We start from the raw sequence: 19,968 nt of genomic DNA, 5'->3' as shown, positions 1-19,968 counted from the left end.
TAGGGAGGCGGTAGTCCTGCATCCTGGAGACGTGCCCTGCCCAGCGCAGCTGTGTTCTCAGCAGCATGGCCTCAATGCTCGTGACTGCTGCCTGTTCAAGGACAGATGTGTTGGTCACATAGTCAGTCAGTGATAGCTATTACTTCAGACTCAAGGAACCACGTATAACTACTTTATTTTGATTTATTAATTTTATTTCTTTATCACACAAGGGTTGCATGTGGGCAAGAATTGCTGCATACTAGGAGCTTTTAAAAGTGATTTTTGTCAATGTTCTGAACAGAACCACTTGCATGCATGTCTGCTGTGTGTATTGATCTCATAGACTGTCTCCTGCTAGGTGGGTAATAAATGCTCAGCTGTGACATTTTTGAAAGTCCAATAGCCAGACCAGCTCCAAAACAACCTCTGGTGTAATGATGGGGAAAGGATTAGAGAGCAAACAATGACCACTCACCCTTTAAAAACAATTAAATAATTTATTTTGCATGCGAAATAGTTATTAGGAAGGGAGTCCTTCTCCACTTGCCACTCAGATGTTTTCAGTAAAAGCACTGGAGTTCTGCAGCTGGCAGGTGGGGTCTCCATCTTATACTTATACTACCATGTTTATTAATTTTTGTTAATGATGCACCTATATCCTCTGCACTTCCAGTTAGTTTTCTACTGCTGCTGCTATAGTGGAAAGTATTATCCTGCAGTGAACAAACTAAAAGAAAAGACTTTTCCTCTTCTATTTATTTCTGTTTACAGGGTTTTGATTAAAAGAATAAACATGTTTATCCAGCCATCCCAACTAAAACAAGACTGTCAATTTCTCAAAGCTCGTAAAAGACTTGGCAAAATAAATCTGAGGCATTCATTCTCCTGACAAGCTGCCAGAGTCTGCAGAACTTACTTTCACACTGGCATCTTTTCTGCCCTTGATGTCATGTGCAAAACACGAGGATTTATGCTGTGCTAATCCCTCTAATGAGGGCTTCTCACAGCTTCTATATAAACCCTGCTCAAAGCTGTGGCTGCTCGGCAGGCACCACAGAGTCAAAGCACCTTTTGAACTGCATTCAAGGCAATTAAGAGACTGGGATTAAGCAAACACCCAACACCAGCATCCTCAGGAGTGAGAGGGATTACCCTGGTTGGCCAGGGCACGTTGCTGTAGCAAGGCCAGGTTGTCCCACGGCAGAGATATCCCTGCTCCGCTCACTCAGGTCCAGTGGAAAGGCAGAACCTGCATCCAGCTGTAATGGGCATCCTGAGGTGGCTGTTCTGGGCTGGGCTGGGCTACTTGAGCTGCTGCTGTCCCGCACAGGCACAGTTTCCTCGTGTCTGCATGACGGTGGAAGCCCTTCGCTTGAAGCGCTGCTGCCCAGCCTTGGGGACGGAGCCAAGAAACATCTGCGGGTCCCTGCAGGGCAGGGGACGGTGTGAAGGGGTGCAGGCAGACACTCAGCCCTGGAGTGGCCCCTACACCCTTCAAAATGTGGATGACCGGGAACGGTGGCCCCTGAAGTTCTTCAATCATAGCTGTCGGTGCACAGGTGAGATGGGTGCTGGAGGGAGGGCATGGGGATGGATACGTCTCCTAACCTTGCTCCAAAGGCAAGAAACATCTCTGATGGCATAAGGCACCAAGAAGACTTCAAATATTATTAATTTCCTAAAACATCTGCCATGTTTATAATACTATCAGCACTTTTTCAGAGGAACAGGGTCAAAGAAGTGTTTCCTCTTATGCAAACTATTGTGTTTTCCTCTTTGGCCCCGGAGGTGTCCCTGTAGCCACCCATTACCTTTCTCCACAGGATTTTGGACCTTCCAGTGCTGTATTCAAACCTCTGTCACTGCTAATCATGCAGTGAACCTGGATCAGTGTGCACTGATCAGAGATTTATTCCTTTCGGAGTAGTACTTTGCAGCACAATATAGCCCTGGGCAGTGAAAATGTCCGGATGTCTGGCCAAGATGTTTCCCAGGGTTGTTAACTAAGTCTACAACTTACACTGATCCAAAATGTGTCTATACAACCACCAAAGAGCCCATCCCATCCTTTTTCTCCCCATCTCCAGCTGCTCCTTCTCACTAGTGACTTCACATGGGCTCCTGTGTTTGCATGCTGGAGGTGAAACGGATTTGGGATAAGGTTTTAAGAAGACCACTTCACTAGCGCTGGCAGGAGGGAGGGGGTAAGAAGGTGAGGTCAGGGCAGATAAGGTGATAGGACTTTTCTCAGCAACAGACCTGGTTGAAGGAGAATTAAAATGAGAGGAACTGCAGACTGAGCGAGGAGATGACACTAGGAGGTGGGCAAAAGGCACATCCCAGGCATTGAAGTCACTTACTAAGCAGCTTTCAAATGAAGCCTGGGATTTCTTGTTGAAAACAAGTTTGTTTGAATTTTCTAACCTGGGAAGAATAGACTACTTTCCTTCAGCCTGATTCTTAGAAATAGCTGAACTGTTTAGTCTAAAATAGATCTTGTCTCTCACTATCAAAAAAGCCCAGATCAATCTGAGAAGGCAGCACTGCAGAAAATTTCAGCCCAAAAGGTTAAGTTTTCCAATGCTGTTATCAATTGGAAACAGAGAGGTAGCAGCAGATGACTTAAACAAATACATGGCATTACTGAAACTCCTAAAAATAATAACAAGAGACTTTAGAATATAAATCAGCTTTTATCTCTTCCTTTGACTGGATTTCAAATACTTGAAATAGAAGTGTGGAAGAACTTTTCCAGACACTTTAAAAAAAAAAAAAAATTGGATGGAGGTTTTTTCATTTTAAAGGTTCTTATATACCTCCAAAACTTAAGTCAGGTATCACATACAGGCACAAACCCTGAGTCAGAAGAATGCTAAAGCACATGGGCATACACCCATATTTACCTAGTTAAAGTAATTAGGACATGAAAACCTGGAAGTGAAGAGCAATGGAGACAGACATGGTCTGCATAGGCAGACATTAATTTTCTTATCCAAGCAGAGATCAAGATGGTATTTGATATTTGCAGGACTGAATCCCAAGTTACGTGAGCAGAATGTAGTGTTCTTTCATTCAGCCTTACTACTGCGGAACTGTCTGCTCTCCTTGTCTCTTTCAATTTGTGTTCTCCTGCTGTATTTTTATTTCACTTGGATTCCTCTTTCTCCTTTCAGTTTTTAAATCTAAATATACTAGTGATAAAACATTAAGGTGGAAGAAGTTTTCCTGGGCTGTACTCTGCTTGATACTGTATGCAAAGACATTTCTAAGAAGTCTGGAGCTGTGAGGGATTTGAATTAGATCTGATGCTTTTACAATGCTGGTAATTGTGGCTCTATGTCTATTCGGAGTTTTTTGTATTTTTTTCCCCACTTGGTTTTATACACTGGTTGGCTGTCTGCACACCAGAGTTTTAAGTGACATGACATGGGGTATTTATTAGGCTTCAGTGCCATGGTGCCTGTGTAACATAATGGTACCTATGTAAGATAAATTAAATATGTTCATTCAAAGGGACATGGAACAGTGCACTATTAAGGTATCTTATTTTCCAAATGAATATTATTTGCAAACTGCCTATTTGAAATGGTTCCTAGACTATGCAAACTCCAGCCTCTCCAAGGTCTCTTTCTAGCACTTTAACAGTATAAATGGTAGTGTTCCAGTGCCGTCTTGGCACTGTTTAATTTAGAGTTTAGACATGGTGTAAATTATAACCTCATGGGAACTCCAGCTACCATGTAGCTGATTATTTGGTTAGACAGTACCATTTAAACATGTCATATAACTGGTGCCTGTATGGCTAGAAACCTGAAGGAGCTACAAGGAACAGGGCCAGGAATTTCCAAAAGGGGGTTTCTGAAGTTTTCACAATAAATTCATCCATTTGAGCTTTCTGCTAAAAACTTCTCTAAGGAGAAAGGAACAATGAAAAATTGTCCATTTGTTGAAGCTGTTCACTGAGGTAAAAAGTCTTAAAATCATATCCATCCAGTTCTGAACGCTAAATATTTATTAAAAAAAAAAAAAAAAAAGGAAGGAATGGGAAGGCAAAGGAAGGAAAAGGGAAAAGATCCCAAATGCAAGTATTGATGAATGGTTATGGGATCATATTAATTTGTTTTCCATTTCTAGGCTTCAGCAGATAATATGCATTAGTCTTTCTTTAACTGGGGAAAAATGGAATAAGATTAGTACAACAGAAAGATCCAGCTTTGCTTCCCATTTTTTGTACCAAGGGGCGTGGTCAAAGAGACAACTGGAAATCTGTTGTCAGGATGCTGCTTGCTGCATGTTTCACGCAGTGTGCTGATTGCAGCAGAAATATAATCTCTATAAAAAATATGGGGTTGTGGCATGAATGTAGTTGGAAGGTAGCAAAGAGTTGTTAGTTCCTGTCTATTTTCAGTTTTGAATTAATTGAATATCTTCTTCAATTGGTTTGGGTGCACCTAATATTAATTCAATTTATATGAATTCTTAAACTGAAATGACCTGATGTCAGATCCTGACAGTGTGCAGTACTGTGTGAAAGGGAATCTGGTAATTTGTTTTTCAATAAGGTGTCTATGTTGAATTAGACAAAGTGTTGGATACACTAATCTAACCTTGAATATTGAGACTTGTAGCTAGCTAGACAACAAAGCAGTATTTCAGTGAGATAAATCTAATTTAGAAGAAAATTATTTTAGAGGACTTATGAACTAAATGCTATTTGAGTTCTGAATGATAACATTTTACAGATACATATCTGGTATAACACTTTAAAAACTCAATACACAAGACTATTGTGAAAAACCACTGCAGTCAGTCATGTGGTTGCTAGTACAGATTGTGCCAGTGATTAAACAATGACGTAGTTTGAGTTCACTGAGAAGTTAAACATAATTATAATTCTTTTTTTTTTCCTGCTGCCACTTTCTAAGGTTTATATGTGGGCATCTGCTGAATATTCTCAGTTAAGCCGTGTAACTCATCTGATGAGCATCCCCTGAGATAAAATTGAGCTTCTGAAGTAGTTATAAAATACACTTAAATTACTTATTGTAGGAGAATGTGCCTGTGGGATAATACTAAATAATAGCCGTACCTTGATGATCCCATTAAATCCTGGAGCAGGTACAGATCTTCCACATCCTACAGACTACCAGGATGTCTAAATGAAGAGTTAGAAGAGAGAGGAGAGTTAGCCGTTTGTCTCACATGGTAGGAATCCTGATCCTAACCTTTGGGATACTGCAATATGCTGGTGTTTCAAATCTAATGTAACTCCTGATTTAATGCAATGGCTAAAGAAGCATGAAAAGGAGTCCTTTCTCCTCATCCAATAAATGATGTGTATTAAGCTGGTCTCTGTGGAAGGAAGAGGTGTGGCAGCTGCTCGGGTTTCATCTTGGTACAATAAAACAAGGCAGAAGATGGGGAGTGTTGAGTAGGTTCATTTTTACTGAATAAAAGACACTGAGTTGATGGAGTAATTAATTTGTGTTATGTTTGGTGTCTGAAGGACAACCACATGTTACGACCTCTGAGAGGCAGAAAAATCCATGAGCTCAGGCAGTCTCTGGGCTTGAGAAGCAGCTACAGTGGTATGTGATGACAGGTGTTAGTATACACCAATGATGTGTATAAACACATATGAAGTGTCATGTCATAAGAAGTGTATTTGTCTCAGTGCCGTGTCCATGGACTGACCCAATGGGAGGAGTAGCATGGCCACAGTGTCTACAGAAACGGTGAGATTCACCCAACTTCACTGAGAGAGAGCACTATAAATGCTGGTGAGATTAGTCACAGAAGAAGACAGGCCCCAAGGCATGTTATCCCATATCCAGACAAGAAGGCTAGTGGAGAAGACATCCCAGATGACTTTTTTTTTGACCAGCAGCAGTACAGTGGTCATTCCTGGAAATAGGGCAACAAACCAGGAGCATCCAACAGTGACATTGTCTGCTGCCTGGGCACTGGAATGACCTCCAGCACTATATTCTCTGGGAACCACAAGAGATGATAATAATCTCTGTTGTCCCTGGCATAGCCTCGGGGAGGTAGTACACTGAGTTGCTGGGCGTTAGTCAGTGAAGATGAAAAAATGCTAAGGCCTAAATCCTTGCATGTTCCTGCGGTTTCTGTGTGCAAAATGATCTTGAATGGGTTTAGCTGCCTTACTGAAGATATCTACTGTGTGCTATGCCCTGCTCTCCTAGAGCTGTACACCATTACCAGCATTGCAGACACAGAAGTTAAGTTGTAAGAGGACATACATTTCACAGTATTGTCATGTGGGAAGTCCACAAGGCGGTAAATGAATTTTCTGAAAACAGCAATGCATCATTTCCAGACCAGTGGCCTGGTAGAGTGCTTTAGAAACAAATGCTGCAAAAGCAGTTTTGGTGGGACATAAAAAACCGTAGGTCTGATTACTGCAGTCATTCCTGTTTGCAGTATAGGAAATCTCACAGACCTCCATCAACTTCTTGCTGATTTCAGCTGCTGCAGCTGCAGACCTGTGATGTGAGGAGTCTGTTGAAAGAGAATGACAAAAAGCAACTTTTGATATCATGAAGTGTTGCTATTATGTGTGTTTCTGACAATAGAACATTGTAAAATAGACCCAAGGATGGCACAAACACGTTCAACACAATCAACAGAAATATTGCAGTGTGAAATACCACTTTCCCTGGAAATCGTCTCTTCCTGTTTGCCAGTCTCCACTGCAGTCCTCCTACTTACTCAGTAAAAGTTCAGGTCACATTGAAAAGTGTCTGGGGAAGTGATGGAAAGAATAGACTCCTTGGATTCCTTCATAGATCTGGTGGTTAAGGGAGAAAATCCTGCAGAGCATCGACTGGAAATAATTATCACCTGCCCAAGGAAAACAGGTAAGAAGTCATTGGTCCACCTGGCTCCAAATGCCACACAGAAAGAGGAAAGCTTTTTTTCCCATGTGGATTCTTCAGTGTTTCACGCTTTTGCAATTTTTTTTTCAGAGGCTGAGGAGGCACATAGAGTATACCTAAAATAGAGATATTGCCTGATAAAATGATTTCAGGCATCAAGACCAGCATGGATTCAAAGGGCCCTAACTGAAAGAGGAATAGACACCATCAGAGCCTCGACAAGTGACTGGGAAATGCCTGATTCTGGTACTAAGACCAGACAGGACAAACCTGGTCCTGCACTGACCTTGGTTCTGATAGTGCTATGTGATGCTTATCAAGCACTGTGAGTAGAGGGGTCCATTAAATGACTGGAAGTGTTACCACCAGTCTCAGAGGAGGTTGTTGACAGATCTTTTTATGGTTATTTCCTACTTTTTTGTCCTTCTCTCAAAAAGGATTGAAGTGTTCCTTCAATGTACTCATGATGCCTCGATGAGTATGAGGCATCAACAGATGCTTTCCAGAGGTTCATGGTCCATGACTGAAACTTGAGCAATATATGTGGCCTAATTAGGCAATGTTAGAAGATATTCCTGGTATTTGTCATCTGGTCACTTCAGTATGTGTAGTTATGGGATAGGCCCTAAAAGCTAGGCTGAGCTGTGAAGAATGAGCAAGTACACAGACAGTGGAGCACACCAAATAGATAACAGTAATAATGCTGTTCTGATGGGATCCTCAGCATACTGGGATCAAATCAACCTTCTGTGTTGTTTCCTCTGCCATGTCTACCATCATCATAATAACATATCCATACAATCTTCTTTCTTTCATAAAACTCTAACCTTCTTGCTTTTACTGGTGTATGTATTCATCCCTCTAAACCCATGCAGACCTGTGGCTTCACGTGCCTTCTACCCTAGCTGGAACATGGCAGGTGAACCCAGCTGCTCCTACTTGCATTGGAACAAAGTCAGCCCTTCCCCTAAGAGACAGCCATAAGCTACTGAGCCTTCTTGGTCACATCCCTTGTAACCTCGTGGGTCTTTGAATTTGGTAATAGGTTCTGTAGCCCCTGGCAATCTGAAATCTTACTTTGGTGTTACCTGTTCTTGTGCTCATAGACTCAAGCCTACAGCCTAGGGACATTTGCCTATCCCAGAACATTTCATAAGACACTTCCCTATCCCCGTGTTAGCCTGAACACTGTCCTAGATCCAGCAGCACTGATATGTGTGGTAAGCAGTGAGATTTTCTGGCATTTTGAAAATGATTGGCATCATTGTTGTGGAGTGAGTGTTTACAGGGAGCTTGAGGGAGAGATTGGGTTAAGGAGTCTCAGCATAGATTTTTGAGAATGGAATGGAGATCCCAGAGAACCCGTGGTTGCCACTCTGCTCCCCTATTCCCCTGGCAGCAATGCCCACTGTCCTACAGCACTGCTATGCCAGCAGCCTGCTGGCAGTGCAGGCAGGAGACAGGTGTCCACTGCAGGAATGTAGGTTGTTCCCTGTGTCCCCCACCAATGGGGGATTAAGCTGCAGCACGGCCTTTCTACTGCTGCCAGCTGCCTGCCACAGTGTGCAAGAGGCCACACTTAAAGCAAGCTCTGCTTTCCTGGACTCTTCCATCACATCGGAGAGTCTGACCTAATAGCCTAGAGCAGATCTAATTACTTGCCTTAGGAATAATGCCAGCAGGAAACCACAGTTCTGCAGTTTTGCTCAGGCTGTTATTGCAGCACCATTTAATAATGCTTAAAGCTGACCAGCAGCACCCCTGGTGCTTGTACTGGTTTGTGACACACTGTTAAGAGGTGCTAATTTCTCCTAAGTTTTGTCCTCAAGAGAACTGTTTTGCTTGGGGATTTTATTCTCTGCTTAATGATCCACGTGAACTGACCCTGTTTTGGGTTTGATCCTTGAAGAACAGGAGTACTTGAGAACCAATCCAGCAAAGCACTTCATCACGGTCTTAACCTCAATTGCTCAGCTCTCTATTCAGTGAGACTCCTCACGTGCCTGAAGGCTTTGGAGAGCTCTGAGCACCTCAGGGCGTCAAGCCCATTACACAGCGCTTCACATCCCATCTGGCTGAGTGTGATACTTGGCCCTACCGTGGCTCTGGGAATCGAGCCAGCCATCCTTCTGGTTAGGCAACTGGCAAAGCTGCCAATCTGCTCAGCTGCTGTCCCTTCCAGGAACTGGCATCTCTGGGGGAAAAGAGTGCTAAATCTTAATTCTTCTGCATTTCACTGTTAGTTTTCCCTGATTCCTAATGTCATGACTGCTTGTACCCTCTTGATCCAGGAAACTTTGCTGGCTACAACTGTGGTGACTGCAAGTTTGGCTGGACTGGCCCTGAATGCAACACGAGGAAGCCAGCAGTTGTCAGGAAGGATGTCCACTCCCTGACAGCAGAGGAGAGAGAGCAGTTCTTCGATGCTCTAGACCGTGCAAAGACAACCATTCACCCGGACTACGTCATTGCAACTCAGCACTGGAGAAGTCTGCTTGGTCCAACCGGAGAGGAACCGCAAATTGCCAACTGTAGTATTTATAACTACTTTGTTTGGCTTCATTACTACTCAGTCAGAGACACGCTAATGGGTTAGTGCTTTTCTTATAAAACCGTCTCTGAAGGTAAAGGAAAGGCTGATGAGTATCACTGATGAACAAAGGTAGATGCTTAACATAGCTGTGCTACCTCATTGAGCAGTGAGTCCCAGGGACAGAGCTGTGGAGGAAAACAGTTAGTGGTGAGAAGCTGGTGGTCATGAATAGTCAAGGAAGGTGTCCTTTGGACCTGCTGTGGTCTGGTCCCTTACCTCGTGGCAGCTGGAGCACAGCAGTGCATCTTCCATCTGGCAGGAGGGCAGTGCACAGTCTTCACCCTCGAATGAACTGAAGTGTGACCAGGCAGTGACTGACTTCAAAAAGATGTTCCTAGTTCACAGGACAAGGTAGTGTCTGCAGTGGCAGTGGTAAAGGGGCTCTGCAGTGATGAAGGCACAGACCATGCACAGATACTTGAGACCAGAGTGCTACTGCTTTCTGTAGTCTTCAGCAAGTCACTAAGGATGGGATTTGCCTGACTAACCACAGTCGGCTTTTAAACCCAACTAAGGTTAGAGGTTTGGGTATATAATCCCATGCTTTCTCCTAAGTCCAGATTCCTAGTCCTGATTGCTTTTCTAGACAGAAGTACTTATACCAACCCCATTTCACTGAGCCTACTTCTTGCAGGAGGAGGCACCAACCAGTATGGCTTTTCTACTTGGCAGTCCTCTGTGCAAGCTGAACAACCCGTATCTGTCTCCTTGCTGGAGGATGTCTGCTACTCTGCAGTGGGTTTCATTCAGTTTGCCCTTCTCACATGGTTCCATTTTGCAGGGCTGAAGGAAGCAGTCTCTGGCCTAGTGAGAGCAAAGGTCCTTCAGGGAACAGGACAGTCATACGGAAAGGGAAAGAGGCAATTTCTAGTGCTGCTGCAATGGTAAATAAGCACATATGTGGGTTGAAACTTGCTGCAGTGATAAAAAATCCATATGTTGTTTGAAGCCTCTCACCTTTGAGTATCTTAGTTCTTGCACAACAGCAAAATACAATACAAAAAATAACAAACATAATTAAAAGCACATAATAACAAGCACATAATTAAGAGAAAATTGGCAAAGAACGTTGAGTTACTGTTGGCATATTATGGAAAATGCTGAGGTTCTCTTGATAGATACATGGTGTAAGTCCTGCAGCTGAGCAAGAGAATGAGATAATGTGGTACATATTAGCAAGGATATAGGGTTTTAGAAAGTAAAACTGCTTTTTAAAATCAAAATCCACTAAAGTGAGAAGAAATCTTCACAATACCCAACCTTGTAGAGAATGTGAAATTTTGAGAAGCACTGAAGAAATATCACCAGAGGAGTTTGTTTTGCTTGTCCCAAGTAAGTGATGTAGGTTCTAGTGTGTGCATTCTTTCCAAATATATTGAGCTGAAAGTCCTTGTTTAACTCCACTCTAGGCAATAAAAGAAGGTGCTGTCTTTCTCTCAAGCCTCATTTGGCGCCTAAATGACTATTTGATCTCTCCTTTGTAGGTCCTGGCCGCCCCTTCAAAGGTATTGATTTCTCCCATCAAGGACCTGCCTTTGTCACCTGGCATAGGTACCATTTGCTGTTGCTGGAGAGAGACCTGCAGGTTAGCTGAACAGCTTTTCCCTTTCCTCTAGCAGCTTCTCCCTATGTGACTTTGTTGAGCCAGCCAAGGGTAAGCTATTTCCTAGGATAGTTTCCTACTCAAACTCCCATTTTCTCACTGATCCTTTTTTCTGTTTTGGGTGAAATTATGGCTTCCAGGATACAGAGGACTGAACAGTTTCTCACTGTGAACAATGACGTCAAGGTTATCATGGAGATTTTTTCCCTTCATCTCCACAACAGAGGACAGAAGATGTAAAATAACAGCATATATTATCAAAATCAAAGCAACACCTTAATGTAAAACTTGGTAACAGATATTGTCTGCTGATTTTGAAGATGCCATCCCAATGCAACTAGCTCTAAATAGTACTCCCTATAAATGTGCCATATTATACAATTAATACATATGTATATTTAGCAATACATCTTTTAAAGATATACATATTAACATGCCTGATGGTCAATTACAGAAGCATTAACTCATTTCCATTTGCATGACATCTGCATTGGCAATGTTACTGTATTTCAGCCTTGCAGATCTTCATAATGAAAAAGGTTGCTATTAAAGTAGCTGCAGGATGTTGTTTGTGTGAAATCATATCTAACAAGCAAGCACAAGCAAATACACTGTACTCCCCTATTAATACCAGTTCAGATTCCTCCCCAGGGTTAGCCTTTCTGGAATGAAAGCCAACCACATGCACAATTTTACCCATTACCCACTTACATCACTCAGAAAGCCTCTTAGTTGCTTAAGGCTCAATTCATCTCTGCTTCTGCTCTCCTGCTTGATCTCTGAGTGGGCAGAAAGCCTAACATGGCCAAAAGAAGTGCATTCCCACAGTAGGGAAACTAGTGACAGTGACTTTGCTTAGACTGACTTAACGCCCCAATCTTTTGAAAGGAGTTGAAGTAGCACTGTAAAATGTGTGTAGTTGAAAAGCAGAATGAAAAGCAGAATATCCAGTGAAGTATCCAGTGAATACCAAGTGAACAGCTTGAAGGAATCCCTTTCTTTCTCTTTCCTTGGAAGGTGACTCCCTGCTAATGCGTTTCTGTCCATTGCAGCGACTGACGGGCAACGACTCCTTTGCGCTGCCCTACTGGAACTTCGCCACGGGTAGAAATGAGTGTGACATCTGCACGGACCAGCTCTTTGGAGCATCGCGGCCTGATGACCCAGGGCTGATCAACCAGAGCTCCAGGTTCTCCCGCTGGCAAGTGATTTGTAACAGGTATGAAAATATTTAGGGCAAGCTTGCACGCTGACCAGTCCTTGCTTTCATTCAGCATTCACAGTGCGGGCTGCTCTCTCAGTGTGAGTGAGTAGCAGGAGAAGAGCCAAGATGTCTTATTTAAAACTGGAAATCCCTGTCAGTTTGTGCGTAGATCTGCTGTATAAACTTTCTCACCTGGTATTATAGAAATCTATTTTTAAAAGATGATACTTCTGGTAAAGAATTTTAGTCGATTCAGCCAATTTATGGCTACCAAAAGTCTGAGGAGTTTACACTTTTGCAAGTATCTTTCTAAAAAAGAAATGCCTGTGTGTTGTTTCTCTGTAACATACACTCAACCAATCTCAGCAGAAGAAACAGAAAACTGTTTTGGCATATACAAAACTGGAGATAGGCTAAAAAGTCTGTTCCCTTTTCTTGGGGGAGACCTTAACCCTGATATATTTAGTGCAGTTTGGGGATTGAGTCTGAAGTGTCTGAGATTTCACATGAAAACACAGAGCCAGCCAGGAGCTTGCTACCAGCTCTCTATAGGCATACACTAATTCGTGTGAGAGCAGGGTTTTGATGTTGAATTCAGATGCAGGATTGGGCTGCTATGACATAAGATGCTGTTGGTTACAATACCCATTTATCATTCTTCTCTCAGCTCAGGGGGAGCATGCAGTCAGTCAGACAGAAAAGTACCAAAAGCTCAGGCCTTTCAAAAGAGCATCTTTCTCTGGATGCCTAAAGAGCTACTTGAAATTCCAGCTTTAGGCACCACTTGGCTTTAAATCTTGCCTCTACTTTTCCTCTAAGATAAATAGGGCTTTGTTTTTTTCTTGAAAACTGAAGTGACTAAACTTTGGCCTTGGCAAGGTTAAAGAGAGAAGAACTTTTGTTTACTTCATGAGTTTCTGGAAATGCTGTTTCATTTCATATTGAATAAGACAGATTTTTTTTTTCCCCAGAAGTGTTACACTGTTTTTCTCCTCCTCTGTCCCTCTTTCTCTCCCTCATAATGAAGGACGTGATCTGCATTAGGTACTGGGCAACCCCTGTATCAGCAAGATGTTTTCCAGGCCTTGAAAACAGAGGATGTAATGAGTTGTAGTTGCTTTTCTTCTAAAGGGGATGAGGGATGGAAAGTGAAATCCTGTTTTCTGTCATTTCTTTCATTTTCTTAGCTCAGACCACAGTGGGACTTTCCTGTTTTCTTTGTTTGGTTGGTTGTTTTTTTTCCCTTTTTGTTAAGAGTTAAAAAAATAGTCCTTACTCAGGAGTGAAAGTTTGTCAGTTCAAAACTGAAAAGACTGTTTTAGATTGCCTGACGAAAACTGTTCTTCTAAAACCCTTGAGAGGATAGAAGGCATGATGGCAGTTTGTGCTTCCCTTTTTTAAATCATCATTTCTCTGTGGACAATGAACCTGGTAGTTCTTGGTCCAAATGACTGATGGTTCACAGACAATGCAGAACCTCGGAAAGCCATATCACGGTGACAGTCCTTCAATAAATTCATGTCCTGTGGGAGGTGAACTGACATGCCCCAGGAAGTGTCTGTCCCAAACCTCTGCTCTCTCACATGAGAGCTGAGGCCTCTCATGCAGCAGGAGGAAAAGCCAACAAACAAGTCATCACCTTCTTCTAACTTGTGCCTCTTTCTGTTACTTGCTCAGCTTGGACGACTACAACCGCCTGGTCACGCTGTGCAATGGGACTGATGAAGGGCCACTGCGGCGGAGGCTGCCCAGGGGCTCCAGTGAGCAGCTGCCCACCGCGGAGGATGTCAGGAAGTGCCTCTCCCTGCAGGAGTTCGACAGGCCCCCCTTCTTCCGCAATTCCAGTTTCAGCTTCAGGTTTGTCCTTCAGCTCCTCTAGAGCTGTATAGGTCACTGGTTTTCTGTATAAGCACATTTGTCAGCAAAATATGGTTCCTTGATGGTGCTTTTACCCATCCGCAGGAATGCGCTGGAGGGCTTCGATAAACCAGATGGAGCCCTGAACTCGTCAATGCTGAGCCTTCATAACTTGGCTCACTCCTTCCTGAATGGGACCAGTGCTCTTCCTCATGCAGCTGCCAATGATCCCATCTTTGTGGTATGTCTTTTACCCCCCAGACTGATAGGCAATGGCTGTGGCTTAAAGGCACTTTTCTCACCAAAGGTTTGCAGAACAAGTAAAGTGAATTCCCTAAAAATTCATCTTTTCATAGAAAAGGAGAAATCTTTTATCTTTTCTTGAATACTTCCACACCTGCATAATGATCAAATAAAAAAGGAAAGAAATCTCAGGGTGATTTGTAAAATATAAAATAAGATTCTAGCGAGAAGAGCTGCTATTCCTAGTCATGTTCCTCTGAATCCTTTCATTATGTGGTATCTAAATTTAATGGTTTATGCCAGATAATTTTACAGCGGCTAGATAAGCTGAAAGTGGGACTAATTATTTTAAAGCAGTAGATTGAGTAGTTTGTTTCTTTGTTTCAAAATTTACAGGCTAAAAGGAAGCACATCTAATGTGAGGGTCTCTTGGGAAATAGAAATAATGTGGTTTCACTGGTCCATTGGTATAGTGCTGCACTGCAATGAGCAGCACAAACAGCAATGTGCAAATAAAAAGCCAGCTGTTGACTCTGCTTATACATCTTTCTCTCCTAATAAATTCATGCCGATTTATTTTCCTTTTTGTTAGATTAAACCCCAGTCATTATATATAAGTTCTTTATATATTACATCTATATATTAGACATATATGTTTCTTTCTTACCTGTATTTTAAGTTCACGATCTTTTATTGGAGAAATTAGTCCAAATACTCGTGTAGTGGTTCTCTAGATTATTTCCTTAATAATTCTTAAATTCCTACATTAGTGTTTTTCACAGTGAAATTTATTTGACTATGCTGTAATTTTATACACGAGATTATTTTCTATATGATATTTTCTAAGTTTTTTCCAGGGTTGTAATTAAAAAAACATGAGTGCATGTTTTACATGAGGAAATCAGTTTGAATTGTTCCAGACATTTGTATTAGTTGTCTGAAGCAACTTTGCTGTATTAGTTAACTATAGACCTATAAACACACTGGGCAACACCTGATCAAATTCATGGGCACCTGGAGCTGTGGAGCCAGTGGCACACTCTAAAATGAGCACGATGGAATCAAATTTCCTGCAACTTCCCATACTTGTTCAGAGATGAGAATTATTAAAATAATGTTGAAAGGTACATTCATCTGACTGAGCTCAGTGGTCCCTCACCCGGGAAGGTGAACCTGTCCATTTGATACCAGCTGATATTATTATGAACAAGCTTATTATGAACAAGCAGCAACTAGGATGTATACAGCAGAATGTCCCAGGAATGAGATCAGTTTAGTCTTCTTCTGAGCTTTCCTGGTTTCCCTTTCTGTAAATCCCATCTAAATTAAATGATCCTCTTTTCTCTCTTTCAAGAGCTCCAGCCACCTTAGGTGAGAGCTTTTTAAAGGTTGTTGAGTTCTAAAAGAGCTTAATAAATGTGTTGTGCCCATGCCTGGATTTGCAGGTTCTTCACTCTTTTACTGATGCCATCTTTGATGAGTGGATGAAGCGTTTTAAGCCCCATGAAAATGCCTGGCCTGACGAGCTGGCCCCGATCGGTCACAACCGACTGTACAACATGGTCCCATTTTTCCCTCCTGTGACCAACGATGAGCTCTTCCAGACTGCGGAGCAGCTTGGCTACACCTATGCCATTGACCTGCCAGGTATGCCTCAGAGGTGTGGACGCTGTTCTAGGCCAAGCCATGAGACAGCTCACATTTTCAACGACACAACCGTATATAAGACAAGGAACCTTTCACAAAACACACGGGTCTATTCACCTGCTCACTTGCAAACACTGATGGTAGCAAAGACAGGTAGCCACAACTCACCGTGTAAGCCATAGTAACTATGAGTCTGCACAAACTTTGTTTCCTTTGCTGCAAAACACATCAGCTGGAACTGTTCCAGGGCTGTGAATGGTGCTCCTTTGGGACTCAGTAGTCTTTGATTTTGACTCCTGCTCCCAATGTTGTTTATGCTTTTTAGAAGATCCTTTAACCCATTCAAGGGCAGACACTCTTGCAGAGAGCTCCTCAGGCTAACGCCGGTCACTAACAAATACTTTTTCAGCCCAGGAGTCTGAATAACATTGCACCATGATTCTCATTAGAGATGGACTCTGTTAATATTTGGATACCCTGGAGAGATGAAACTGGATGTTTTGTGTTGTAAACCCCCAGTTTTACAGATATTCCCTGTCCACAGGTGGGATGTACCTTAGGATTTGTCTATTCATTTAAAATTGCCTTTGTCTCAGATAGAGACAAAATAACAAGAAAGCGAAGTATTAATGCACAAAATCCAAATTTTTCAATATGAGTTACAAATATTTGTAAAAGTCAGAAGTGTAAGAAATGAATGAAAATCATGCTTCAGCTGCTTTATCAGAGATTGAATCTGAGCAGTTTCTTTCTCCAGCTCAGTATTTCTTTGAGAGGCAGTAGGTGCTTATCTAACCTATGTGTGCAGGAATTTCTTCTAAATGTTTACCATATATCTGCAGTTTTAATCTGTGGAGACTGTTTAGAGGTCTATAGATTACAAAAGATTGAAGCCTTTGTCCTTGGGCTGCATTCATGGAGGAGACCCCTGATTTGTAAAGGCACGGGAGCTGCTTTTGCAGTGCTTTTCTCAGGGTCATCCCTAGAATTTTTCCTGAAAATTTAAACTTCCCCTCTTATGGATTTTAAGTTTTCTTCCCTTTGGACTACTGCACCCTTCTGCTTTGAAAATTCAGCTGCCCCTTGGGCATGAGGCACCCAGAGAGGAAAAAAGGCAGCTTGTGATTCTGCTGCTTCTGAACTTCCACCTACATAAATTGTTAGCTCTCTGTGAAGGGGTGTATGCATGGCCTCTGTTTAGACAATAAAGCTTTTGCATTCAAAACCTTCTCTTTTATCTAAGTATATAACTTCCTAATTGTACTTTTTGTAATCACATTAAAAATCAACATATGTGGGTAGATCTTGAAAGATGGTAAAGTGATAGACAATTCATTTTGGGACCTTGCTGAATTTCAGAATGATTGCCCTCAACTATTTTGTTGACAGAGATTGCAGACTGGGGCACAAGATTTTCAGCTGCTTTTATTGTCAGTGTGATGTCTCCCTGAGTCATCTGTCTCCTTAAGCCCATTTGTCAAGCTAAATTCTAAATACCTGAAGTCATCTTCAGAGTTTTTTGTGAATGTTTAGTCAAACATAATTATTACATCTCAGTATATGTAGCATTTTTTAGAACAGGAGAGCAGGCAATTTTACTTCTGAAATCATAAATAAAAACACAAAAATTCAGCCAAGTAGAGCAGTGTTATTATTGGAATGGGCAATATTATCTTAGAAGACAGTGGTTCCTCAGAAGTGGTTCAAAATCAGCAGATATGATCTGGAGCTGGTCAGCAGCTAATTAGTGTTTTCAGTTAAAAGTTTGACAACAAGCTGCTTTGTGGTCTACAGGAAAATTTGAGGGTTCTCTGTTGACCAAAATAGCTTGGAAGCAGCTTTCTTGGAAAGTTATTATAGAATAGATTGCTTAAATAATTCATAATTTTGGCCAAATTAGATGAAGGATTTTTTTTTTTTTTAATCTTGTCATTGTCAATCTTTCCCATTCCCAGCACTTTGATTTGTATAAAATGTTGAACTTTAAATTCAGCTCTAAACTCCTCCGGCAGGAAATGTCTCCAGCTCTAGTATGTATCTCGGTTACATGGTGCATTACCAGCATCCTCTGTGGCCTCTGGGTCACTAAGCACCACAAGGAATCATAGTTATCAGGTTGTGGAAAATAATATTTCTTCCATGTAATTTGGAAAATAATTAATGGGCTGTTCTCACTTCAGTCATTTCATATTTCCAGGTTCCCTTGAAGAAACCCAAGCCTGGGCTATCATGGTTGGATCTACAATTGGAGGAGCACTTCTAGCTCTGATGGTGCTTGTACTGCTGCTTGTGCTTTTCCAGCACCGAAGGCAGAGAAGAGGTTTTGAACCACTGATGAATGTGAGCTTCAGCCCCAAAAAGTACATGGGAGAGGCCTAGTACCCTCGCTCTGTGTCTTTGCTCTTTCTTTTAGCAAGTGACCTTGATTGACTTACTGAGATCTTAGCTGAGACTTTATCACACACCTCTTTGGCAGCTGACTAAATTGTTCTCATTCAGGTTATTCTCTTTATCTTGTGAATTGTAATGTGTGAAGTCTCTGGGTACATAAGAGCAAGGCCCAAGACAAGCTAGATTTTTCTCACTACTAAATGTTATTTGGAGTGTGTGACAATTGTAAGTCCTCCTCTATAGATTTAGATCAAGACAGCTAAGAATCGAAATAGCAGAAACCAACTTGAATAACCAAGATAATTTTTCACCTCAATGTGTTCTTGATTTCATTTAGGAGCATTAAGATGTGCTGAAAGTTATTAACTCTACATATATATTTGAATAACATTATTTTACAGTTATCAATAAATATCCTGAATAACATAGTCTTTTTTTAAGGTTTAAAATGTTTCATTATTTCATGCTGTTTGACAAAATAATATAGGAACCCCCTGATTACAGTTTATTTCAGAAACATGATCAATTCTATATGTTATTTCCAATCAAGCTGATGTTAACCATAGGTAAAGTCTGAAACTCAAACTCTCCTAAAATTTAAGAGCAGGAGTTCCCTGACACCTGGGAATGCACTTGTGTTTTATCTCTGTGAGGGACCTGGGACACAAGTTGAAAGTGCTCATCTTTCTTGTCTCTGATGCAGTGTTTCATGAATCTAGACTTAAATTTCCAAAGTCTGGGACCCAGGACTCAAGGTAATAAAACTAAGATAGCTTGAGTTACCCAGCTCTGCAGGTGAGGAATCAGGTTTGGATGTGGCACTCACTTAGACCCCATCTTAAACGTTCCATTATACATTCCCTATATTCCTTCATTTAGACACAGATTTGAAACACATTTGGGTGGTTTTCTTATGTTATCTTGAGACAGGTTTTTTTGTACAACAAACAAAGTCCTGGACAGACTGTGTCAGCTTTGGTGCTTCATATATTACGTTAATGGAGTGCTCAGACTTTTTGTATTGTGGAGTTCTGAGTCTTACAAAATGCTTTGCTTTTGTAGCCTTGAATAAAAAAAATTTGGTTAGTAACGGTTTCTAGTATTTCTTCTAGACCTGCTTGATACTGCCTATGTGAACTAGAAAGATGTCAGTAGGTTTTGAATATGTGAAATTCACAAAACTTATCTCTGAAATGCGGACTTTTTGGGTAAAAAAATTATTATTTACCCACCACACACTCAGACAGTCCTTACTGTGTCAGGTGGACAATGATGTGATGCCACTTCTGCTGTTTTGGGGGATTCCAGTGCACTTGTTTCTGGCTTATGTGCAAGATGTCAAAGGTTGAAGCACTTTTTTGTACAGTAGCTCAGCCCAGTACCCTAGGTATCAACCCAGGCTGCCTTTTGGGGGTTTTTACTGTTTAGGGACCAGTGTTATGTGGTGCTGAGGACATCAGATGAGGTCTCCAGAGACCTGGTGACATTGTGTCGCATCAGTTGGACCCTGAACAGTGTCAGATTGTAGCTGACAGGGTCTGACACCTCC

General features: G+C 41.7%; 1 protein-coding gene across 1 annotated transcript; it reads left to right on the top strand.

Annotated features, from left to right (window-relative positions):
* The first annotated feature begins 791 nt into the window (after window positions 1-791).
* DCT (dopachrome tautomerase) lies at window positions 792-19,472 on the top strand. The gene is made up of 8 exons (XM_050333728.1): window positions 792-1,541; window positions 9,173-9,472; window positions 10,959-11,059; window positions 12,130-12,296; window positions 13,959-14,138; window positions 14,244-14,379; window positions 15,827-16,028; window positions 18,226-19,472. The coding sequence occupies exons 1-8, from the start codon at window positions 1,247-1,249 to the stop codon at window positions 18,405-18,407; spliced, it is 1,563 nt and encodes a 520-aa protein (XP_050189685.1). The 5' UTR covers window positions 792-1,246; the 3' UTR covers window positions 18,408-19,472.
* The last annotated feature ends 496 nt before the right edge of the window (window positions 19,473-19,968 follow it).

Source organism: Myiozetetes cayanensis, unplaced genomic scaffold (genome assembly GCF_022539395.1).
Source record: "Myiozetetes cayanensis isolate MyiCay16 unplaced genomic scaffold, myiCay2020 scf5-8, whole genome shotgun sequence".
Taxonomy (NCBI): domain Eukaryota; kingdom Metazoa; phylum Chordata; class Aves; order Passeriformes; family Tyrannidae; genus Myiozetetes; species Myiozetetes cayanensis.
The sequence above is the reverse complement of the archived record's forward strand: the minus strand, read 5'-3'. Positions and strand labels throughout refer to the sequence as shown.